The 11,691-nt window shown below is 28.2% G+C and overlaps 1 protein-coding gene across 1 annotated transcript; it reads left to right on the top strand.

Annotated features, from left to right (window-relative positions):
- Nucleotides 1-5,081: 5,081 nt before the first annotated feature.
- On the top strand, nt 5,082-7,151 carry LOC128667538 (uncharacterized). The gene is made up of 6 exons (XM_053737910.1): nt 5,082-5,259; nt 5,574-5,764; nt 5,972-6,095; nt 6,368-6,483; nt 6,609-6,840; nt 6,905-7,151. The coding sequence occupies exons 1-6, from the start codon at nt 5,082-5,084 to the stop codon at nt 7,036-7,038; spliced, it is 975 nt and encodes a 324-aa protein (XP_053593885.1). The 3' UTR covers nt 7,039-7,151.
- Nucleotides 7,152-11,691: the final 4,540 nt, after the last annotated feature.

An 11,691-nucleotide genomic window follows, 5' to 3' on the forward strand; every position in this document is an offset into this window, starting at 1 on the left:
TTTGGTTGAGATCGCAGACCAAATTCCTAAATTGAAGTGACCAGCGGTTACCCTCAGCAGCACTCTGGTCAAAGCTGTCCACTGAGGCCTACCAACAAAACCCAAAACTCCAAAATGACCAGAAATAGCGGTTTTCACAGCAATAATGGTCACTAAATTATCGCTAAGTCCTGCCAATCATAATAACAAAAAAAACTGATCTCATATACCTAATCTATAGTCCGTATTTTGAAGCGCTAGCATTTCAGCTAGACCTACGCAATCCACATGGAAGTCTCATAGGGTCAGGCAAGCATTATGACATCAGATACAACCGGGTGTCCCCACTCTACGGTTGCTCTGACTTGTTCACATACTCAATACACCCAAAACTGTAAATCCAAAACTTCAACTCCATCGTTTACCAAACTCTAATCTCAAGCCATATCCCATAGTAATTTTCCATAAATTTGATTCTAATTCTTTAATCTAATTTTTCTTATCAACAGCTGTAACTGTAGCTAGACGTTACTCTATATTTCCTTCTCAAACTATAATTTAAATAAAAAATCTGTATCAAAATAGTTAATTACGGTAACCCTGTTGAAATAATTTTATAGATTTCAATAAGAATTAAGTGTGTTGAGACCTAATGTCCTTTTGTCGCTGCAAATCCATATACATACACATAGAAATTTTCAAAGGAAAAAAATGGAAAGTTTAATGGGATTTTTATGTCTAGAGAGTTTCTATCTGGATTAAACAAGATGTACTATAGCTCGTGAATTCTATAAGAAAATCCAGTAACATACCCTCATGGAAATATATATAAGCGAAAAATATATGCGACATATAAGTTTTAACTTTAACTTATAAGTGCGCAAAAAAAAAAATAAGTGACATATTTTTCAACATTTATGGCTATTTGTAGTTCAACTAATATGTACATAAGTATGCTAGAATATAAACAAAATACACTAAAAGTATAAGTTTGCATATAAACTCTAATATAAGTAAGCATATAAGTCTGCATATTAGCTTAAGTATAAAGAGACGTTTAGTTGGCATATAAGTCTGCATATTAGCTCAAGTATAAATAGGCATTTAATTGGCATATAAATCTGCATATAAGCGCAAGTATAAATAGGCATTTAGTTAACATATAAGTCTGCATATTAGCTCAAGTGTAAAGAGGCATTTAGTTAGCATATAAGTCTGAATATTAGCTCAAGTAGGTATTTAGTTCGCGTATAGGTCTGCATATAAGTTTATGTATTAACAGACATCGGATACATATATGACATAGGGCCGAATAGCTCTAATATATAAGATATTTACTGCCTCAGTAATTTATGACTCAATAATTAATTAATATAACATACAAAAAAAAAGATTTACATTTTTATTTGTTATTTAAAATTTAGAATTAATTAACAACAAATCATTATATTTTAAAAGCTAAGATAAAACGGTTTTTCATAATTATCAAATTTTATTGAAAAAGATAAATTTATGTTAAAAATTTAAACTTCAGCAATAGTTTTTTTGTTTCAAATTTTATTTTAAAGATTTTTTAAAAAATCTTAATTTTTTGAAAAAATTATGCAGTGATTCAGTCATGTTATTCAAGATCTCTTTATTTTATTTACTTATGTATAAAAATAATTTTAACCTATTACAACAATTGCTACACAAAAATTTATTATAATACTTTAATCTAAAAGTTCATAGCGGTTCGGATGTATACATGCGATTGAATTTTCGGAGCTGTGGATGGGTATAACCGTAACTCTTTCCTTTATTTGTAAAAGTAGAGTGATCCCTAATTGATTAATTTTGCGATTTAATAAAATGATATGTTCTAATCTTCTATCCTGTATGAAATGAGCCGAAGATTTTTCATAATACCACCCAATAGCACAACATATTGTATTATTGTCAACGTTGATGGTAGCGAATGATTCTATTTCAAATATTTCTTTGTTAAATAGTAATACACAACGGTTATTTCGTTTAGTACATCGCTGATACGAATTACTGTGTATCATCTGATGATTAATAATTGCTCTATCATAGTGTTGAACAATACATGCTTTTGGAATATTAATATGTTGTCTTTGAAAGGCAATAAATTCTTCTTGTGTCAATTTTGACATTTGTGGTTCACCTAGTAACTTGAAGTTTTCGATGCATTGCTGAGAATTGAGATTTGATTGTTTATGTATTAACTGATTAATAAAAGTTTTTTGAGTATCAGTCAAATCTTCTGAACATATAGTTAATAATTTGTTAATAACATATTTTATCCGAAAGCCATCATAAATCTGATGAATCACACCATTAGGACTGTGAACAAAGTTTATCAATACTTGGTTGAAATTCTCAAACATAAAGGCACTGTGTGTCCATAGCGGTCCCCAATTTTTAACACTAGGGGCAAGATGAAATAAAATACGTATATTATATGTTAATTCTTGTTCTCCATACAAAATCTTTGTATTTTTTATAAAATCAATCAGACATCTATGGGCATAGAAAATTTCAAATGGCATAACGGATGATTTTAATGAAGTTGATATTCCATCAACTAGAAAGGCCCAATGGTTTACATATTCCTTTTTACTTACTACTTTCAATATAGGAAGGCTGTAAAAAAGTAAAAAAGCAACCCACTCATGCGCTTTCCAGTGACTACGATCAGACATTTTACGTGTTGCTCGAGGCATATCTGCTGTTGGTCTGTATGATAATAATAATTCGTCAACAGTTTCGATATGCTTGCCCAAGTAAAATTTTTTATTATAATTTGATGAATCAAACCATAATCTTGCAAACTAACGGCAAATACCAAGTGCAACACAATGCATCCAGTCAATATCAATTCCTAAGATGATATCAAAGTTTGGAATTGTTAACAAAAATGATTCACCTTTAATACCGTTGATTTTTAATTTCGCATCTTCAATCGTCTTCTCATGAGTACGCAAGCCTTCACCATATGGATTACCATTGTCTTGCATTGGATAAATTTGTGCTGTACCTAAGCCTTTGTCAACTCTCCTTCCAGGATTAAGGCATAATCCGCATCCGTATTCACCATTATATTGCATTGAGTTACGTAACACTGGACGAACTTTGGCATCATTGATACTGAGTATTATGGCGCATTTTTTAGTATATTTTACACCTTGAAATGTATAATCAAATCCCCGATCATATAAAGCTTTACTTTCAGATAAAAATGGTCTAAAATAACCTTCAAAAGATTTCGGATGTCCAGTGCCGACCCACATGCAGCAAGGAGAACTGTTCGTTTACGCTTTAATGGATGCAACTCATTTACAGTTCACAATATGGGATACAGTGAGCAGTTAGAACTGTCAAACACAGGGACACCATTAGTATTAAAAGTGATACTAATCATGCCGTCATGAACCATTTTTTTATATAAGTCACCGTCACAAATATCTTCACTTGCATATATATTTTCATTACTCCGTACTTCTTGCAATTCTCGATGAATATTTGTGTTTTCAAATAATTCTTGTTGTTGATGTTTCAAAGAAAAATATAAAAAAATATTTCCTGATTGGTAATTGACTGCAATATTGATATCTATATTACATTTATTGCAATGAAACGTTTCATCTTCATTTTTATCTTGTATCTCATCATTCGGTGTGGATTCAAGTCTTTTATCACCAGTAGTAGTTTGAGGATACTTAGTTTTTTTATTTTGTTCACCTAAATAAGATCCACATGTTGGACAAAGATGATGAACCGTTAAAGGTTCTGAAAATTCGTTGATCATTTTTTTCCAGTGATATTTACGTAATTTTAGTAATGATAAATCATTAAATACATGCATTCCTAGAGCTATATCTTCTACTGCAGAAAATGTCACATTGTGACGTAACTTCAAACTCAGTAGCATTAAGCTTGTTATTAATTCATCTGATGAATAATTTAAATAATTAGAGCAGATGTTTGACTTTGAATTTTCATGTGTTACTGAGACTATGTTGGTGTTTTAATTGTTAGGAGTTTCTTTTGGAGTAGAAAATAAAGAATTTTCATTGATGTGAGCAGTTTTTTGTCGGAACTAAAATTGATTCCCGCTTCATTATTCTCATTTGAGTTATTCTCGGGTAAGTTGATAATTTCTTCGTCATATGTTTCAATGTTATTATCGGAACTGAATAAAAATTAAATGCTCGATTATTATTAAAATTTCATTAAATTAATTCTATTAATAGAATCTATTTAATTAAACATTTACTTAAACATAAGAAATTAATTTACAACTTACCTTTTCAATTTTCTTTTTTTATTTTCCCAATATATTGCCTTGTTCTCAATGGTATTTCAGAATCATTGCCAAAATAGCAATATTTTTTATAAGACATTACTGTATTTTGTTTATTTTTATGCTCATGATCCTTTTGAGAAGCCATTACAAATTATTTTGATAAATTTATTTGATACAAAATACAATAATATTTACGTGTAGTATATAGTAATACCTCCGCCATATTGTAAAATAGCGTCTCTGGAAAAGACTGCGTAAGTCAAAAATTTTATTTGCATTATTTAATATAATAATTCGTTAATATTGATATAGTTTGATTATAATTAATAAATGATGCATCTAAAATTAAAAGATGAAAAAATATTATTATTTATGATTACATTCAGTAATTGGAAATATTAAATCGAATTGTCTTGTTTTTGACCACTGACGTACATTCTTTAGCTTAGCGTGATCAAGTTCAAGTTTATTCCTGTTGAGTCGAGTTTACTATAGCGTTTTGAGATTAAAAGTTTTTATAAAATATTTTTAATTATATTAAAACAACTAACTACAGTAAAAAAAGTGTTAAAATAAATTTTGTAGCTGTGTAACCTATGTTGGTAAGTTAATATATTTCAAAGATTTTTAATACAATTTCAAAGTAAGTTTTAACGTTCATATGTCGTCCAAGTTAAACTTTATATCACGATACATTAATACAAAAAATTATCAAATGAAATTCATATCAAATAATTATCACATAATTCGAAATATTAGTCTTGAATATTGAATTTTTTTAGTTTTTTATAACATGACCAAGTTATATGCATTGGTTAAGTGGGTGAGCGGCGAAGATAAAGAAAAATTTACGGTCGGAATTCCTGTTGATTGGATTATAAATTTTGATTATGAAGAATTTAAAAAAGAAAATTATGATCCAGACTGCACATATGTCATTCAGTGGCGAAAATCAGTAAAAGAACCGCCTGGTGGGTGGCTATGTTTTTGATGGCTTGGTAACTGACGTCTCAAGTAAGTAAAACATTTAACAAATTTATACGTAAATAAAAAAATGCTTCTTTAAAATTACATTGAACTACTCGTTATTGATGATAGGGCAATGTATTGCGATAAAAACTTATGTTGGCGTCTCTATGTTTATGTCAAAAAATTTTTAATTATAATTTTATATTTTTATTTTTAGAATATTTATGATATGTAATGAAATATGTTACCATATGTGTTTAATTTTAGAATGCAACTTTTTTTATCAATTATTAATTAATTTTTATGATATTGATAGGCAGTCGTGCAGTTTTGGAAAAAAAGTTTGAAACTCATTATAATGGTTTGAGATCACCAAAAGATGTTAGTTTAATTGCAAGTCAATCTTTAAATGAAAATAGTCAAAATCAAACAAAAAAAAATAATGGGAAATCTGAAACAACTTGTCAAGTAAATAATAGTACTGCTGGTAAAAGTGATGGATCAAAGGTGATTTTTTATTTTAATATATATTATGAAATTGATACATAATCAATATTTTATTTATGATATTGATTATAGAATAAAATTATTGCAATAATTTTACATTTATAAAAACTTTCCTAAAATTTTATTACAAATACAATAATAACTATATTTAGTTTACAGCATATTATTTATGATTAATTAATCTCATTAAATTTATTTATTCACCAGAAATTATTGAAAGGGCATAAAAGATCTTTGCAATATGGTTTTGAAAGTGAATCTGATCCTGAAGGAGATGGTTCAAGAGCAAATATTTCTGGCGTGGAACCTTTGACGGGATTGGAAAATTCAGGTAATATGATTAAAATTATTTCTTAAAAGTTTGATCTTAATTACCGACTGAACTTATTCTACTATACTCTATTTGAACATTTTGCTCATTGTCAAGTATATATTTTTACTTGACAAAACTATGTTCTAAAAGTATGATTTGCATGTCTTAAAAAGTACTTATGAATATTAAATTTATCAATTAAAATCAAACATTTTTTTTTCAATTCATATTATATTATAATAGAATAGTGGTTGTAAAATTTATAATAAACTGTTTTAATTTTAATTTAGATACGACTGTTTCTAACGCTCAACTATTACAAGCGTTGCAGAGCTTGCGTGAATTAGTGGAAAAAAACCAAAAAAACAAAGAAAATAATGACAGTGATGACGAAGAACCTGTTATGGTATTTATGATAAAAAAAATTTTATTATTTTTTATTGTTCTCATATTCATATTGAATGTATGAATTTGAGAAATAAATAAATTTAATATGTTATTTTAAATTCATCGATTTGATTTGATTCTTAGGTTACAGTTGGTAAGCAAGGTGAAAATATTAAAATCACAGATAAACAGTGGGAATGCGCGAATTCCCAGCCAACTCCAACTGCTATGGCCGTAAATTTAGTTACTGCAGTATTTCCGTTGCAAACATTATTAGAGAGCAATACTTTAGGTGGAAAAGCTCGTATATGGAAGCACGACGAAGCTGCTCCTCAGCACAAAGGCTTAGATTCACAAAAACTGAATGCAATAAAGTGTAAGATGAGAAATTAAAAATGACTTTATATAGATTTCAATTGTTCATTTTTCAATTTTTACAGATACTGTTAGAAAAAAGTTTAAAAACAGTTATAATGAAGCAAAAATTAACTCAGCAATTAATACGAAGCTAAATACATTAAGAAAGAAGAAAAAGGTTATGGATGATAATCCTCCTGTTAATGCACAACCTTGATAGCGATAGATTATTACGTTTGCTATATTGAGTACGCAATAAAATAATTATAATGCTTTCAGATATTTAAACGTTATTTTACAAAATTTTATTATTCTTGATGTTTGATGATTGTGAGAAAACTAACAAAAAAATTTTTCATGATAAAAATATATGATTAAACCTAAATAAATAAATAAATAAATAAATAAAATTGTATCCCTATTAATATTTTAGTTTTTATGAACTACAATGGATATATATATATATATATATATATATATATATATATATATATATGCACAACTATAGGTCTATCTATATGCGCGTATATATACGTAGCTACACGCTTACATATATGTGTAGCTATACGCACGCATATAGATGTACTTATAGGCTTACATATATGTGTTGCTATACGCACGCATATATGTATATCTATATGCACAAATAAACGTATACATGTATGTATGCATATACTTTAAAATTAATGTTAAATTAAAAGTTGAATATATCTGTAAATATATTCGTCTTTACAATTGAAAATTATGCTTTGATATATGTCAACTTTAATGTATACAAATATGAAAGTATAAATGTGTACATTAAGTTCAGGATATAAGTTGGGGCAAAAAAAAAATATGCTCACATATATGTGGCTTCTACATAGCTTATAATTACATATATGTGTCATATATGCAACTTATGTGCAGCTTAATTGTTTCATATATATCAGCATATATTTTTCGTTTATATATATTTCCATGCGGGTACGTAATGATAACGGTCATCTTCTCTTGGAGTATCCAGTTTCATAATAACATTAATTTAATATATTTTTATGTGTAAATTACAATCAAGAAAGCCTTACATTTACATATATCAAACGGACTACCCAGTTTGGATTTTTATGCCAGGTTTAATGTTATGTATCTGAATACACTACTCAGGTGTAGTTATGGGCTTTTATAGGAAGATCCTACTAAATAATATAAATAATAAATGTATTTTTATCTGCAAATAACAATCAAGAGTGACTTAAAACAACGTGATATCTAATGGACTATCCATATTATATTTTTATGTCAGGCCTAATGTTATGTATCTGGACATACCCAAGTATAGCTGTGGGCCTCTATAAGGATATCCAGCATTACATTAAGATTACTTTCAAATATTCTTATTAGTAAATTACAATTAGAAGTACCTTTAAGTCATGTAATATTAAATGAACCATCCGTATTATATTTTTATGCCAGGTCTAATGTTATGTATCTGGAAATACCCAAGTGTAGCTGTGGGCCTCTATAAAAATATCCAGCATTGCATTACCCAGTGAACACACCAACGTAACAGTGACATCACATCTAGAGAACATGTAACGTAACAAAGTCAACGTAAATTTTACATTCTGATTATATAAATTGTAATGTAAATGGTACGTAAAATTTGTGACATAAATTCGACATTAAGATTACATGCATGTTACTGACCGAGTGATATCACATTGGTGACCTTAATGTGACGTTATATTTATATCGCACACTAACATTAGCTTTACATTCTAAATATTACCTCAAAATTACGTAACAAAATCGACTTATAAGTGACATAATCTTGGTGATTCTATTTTATCGTCACATTTACATCACAATGTAATGTTTCGGATATGTTCATACTGTTACATCACTCTTACATAAAAAATAGTTATATTTATTTTACATCGAAAAATTTCATCACATTTATGTAAAAAATTTTACTCTAAAATGATGTACGTATTTCGACAGCACTGTGATAGAAAGGGTTATGCATAAAAAGTATGTATTTGTAATATTTAATATTTTTGCATTTTATTTATGTAAAAAATAATATTTAACATTGAAACGCGCTGAGGATTATGTCGAATCGATGGAGTAAACGTTTTTATTAATTTATATAAATTTACATCTGTATTTTCATTTGCTTATAAATATATTTATTTTATTATTGGACATTTTCTTTGGTTTTTTTAATTTTTATTGTTATTATTTTTATTAACGATTAAAATAATTTTAAAATAATTATTTACAAGTAGGCGGAAAAATTTAATAAATTGTCTGACGTGAGTGTATGCAGTTGCTGCACAATAAATATTTGGTAGTTCAGGAATCCACCGCTAAGATATTCGTGGGCGCGCAAATTGTTCCTCCAAGGATACATGCGATCCACCTTTTATCGCCCAATCGAATGCACATTCAAGGTAACCAGTACAACAGATACATTTTTGTCGTATCGGCCCATGTGGGACGATACTTGAATAAAAACAAAATATTTCAGTATTGAAAAAAATAAGAACTTGGAGATTTTGAAATATTTATTAAAAAGAAATATACTTTCGTATAAAAAAGTGTATGTATGTTTTTCAGCCAATAAATCAAATATTAATATCTCTTATATTTTTTCTTTATGATTTTATGTTTTTTTAATATTGCAATTATAATTTCTAGCGCATAAAAGTGCTTTGTACAATTTAATAGAAAATGATGTCACTTAGAGGTCATTGTTATATAACCTCAACGTAAAATTTGTATTTCTTCATGACTTCTATGTTATGTAAATATGATATTCAAATAACATCATCGCTATATCACCAATGTAACATGTACGTCACATTAATATCACATTTACGTTTGCTACGTTACGTAACAATGTTACGTAAATTAGTGTGAAATTGTAATGTACATGTTATGAAGATGTGATGTACTTGTGACTTAGGATTTTGCGTAACCGAAAGTTTTCATTCTATAAATGTGACATCCCTGTTACGTTGATGTGTTCACTGGTTAGGAGTACTTTTAAATATTTTTATTTGTAAATTACAATCATAAGTACCTTAAAGTTATATGATATCAAATGGACCATCCATATTATGTTTTAATACCAGGTTTAATGTTATGCACAGAAAGGATTTCTTGCCGCAAATATTTTGCATTATGAATTGAAGACAAAACTTTTCCTAGGACTAGAAAAAATTTCTCACCTCAATAAATTTTTTATCGCCCCAAGAAAATTTTCGTTTTCAATTTAAAACGCAAAAAATTTCTTGGGCCAAGTAAAAATTTTTTTGGCGCAAGTTAAAATTTTTTGCGTCAAGAAATCCTTTTTTTTTCTGTGTGTATATGGCTATACTCAAGTTGAACTGTGGTCCTCTACAAGAATATCTAGCATTACATTAAGATTGTTTTTAAATATTTTTATTTGTAAATTACAATTAAGAGTGCTTTAAAACTACATGATATCAAATGGACTATCGAGATGATATTCATATTCCAAGTCTGATTTCATATTTGGATATATTACTCTGGTGCGCTGTCTGTCAATAGTTTTGATAAGTTGTTCTTCAGCTTCTGAAAAACAAGCCAAACACAAAAACTGATTAAAAACTATTTCTTACGCAAACGTTTCCTTATTTAAAGAAACAGAAAATCATTTCAATGAACGTCTCATAACTTTTATTTTTCACATCTTGCATTGTAGTAGTAAATTTAATAAACTGCAGCAACAGAAGTCTTTTTGAATTCGCGTCATCGCTTATAAAGTTATCGATAAGAAGAAGTTATTCGATATTACCATAAAATTTTTGCCTGAGGAAGATTATTTAGATATGCGATAAAGAAATGGGTTCTACAATACAAATCAGTGAAATAAATCACAGAACAGAAGCAATTCAGTTAATATATTTAATGGATAGTGGGAATATGCAAGATGAAAAGTATTTTCTTTTGACTAATGATCAAATATACAAAAGTTTTGAAGGGTCAATTTGAATTAAAGAATACTTTGCTGCTGTAGATTATATAATATAACTAAACGAATGTTTATCTATTTTTAAGGTCTATTTGCAGTAAAAAATTATGAAAACTGCTTGAATTTAAATAGAAATCTAAAATTTACGGGAAATGGTATTTATAAGTTACAAGAAATAATATTTATAATGATAAAAAGAGAAAACAAAATTCTGCATTTTTTCAAAACTAAAAAAAAAAAATTGTTTTGGCAGAGAACCCACGACCCAACCGATCTGAAATACTTAATATTAAAAAATGACTCACCTTCGTCGTAAATAATGACAGCTTTTTTACTTGAATCATCCTCACAAAGTGACCTTGTACTTTTTTCAAATTTCTCAAAGAGAATTTTGAATTTAGCTATCTGTGATGTTTTAATAATAGATAAGCTCTGTCCGGTGGACTAAACTTCACGCCAGCAAACATAACTGATTCATTAAGATGAGAATCAACTTAATGAAAACCCTGCAATACAAATACAAATATAAGTTGTAAGCATGTGAAATAATATACATAAGTTGAACAAAAAATATGAATGGGAAAGAGTAATGAACATCCCTGGTGGAAATATTTCCCAGAAAAAAGTCTAAGAAATCTTCAGAAGTCAGAATAAAACTTTCTGGAAGTCTTACTTTTTCAGAAAAGTAAAACAAAACACCCCAAGAATCTTAAAAAGTCCTACGAACTCAGAATAACTCCTCAAAAGTAATATTTTCTGAAATTTCGGACTTTGTAGAAGAGTTATAAAGATTTACTAAGATTAATTCAGAGTTCAATGAAAGAACACGGAGAACACGCAAGAAGAATTGTGAAGAGTTACTAAGACTAATTCAGAGTTGAATGAAGA

This window comes from Microplitis demolitor, chromosome 4, assembly GCF_026212275.2.
Source record: "Microplitis demolitor isolate Queensland-Clemson2020A chromosome 4, iyMicDemo2.1a, whole genome shotgun sequence".
Lineage (NCBI taxonomy): Eukaryota > Metazoa > Arthropoda > Insecta > Hymenoptera > Braconidae > Microplitis > Microplitis demolitor.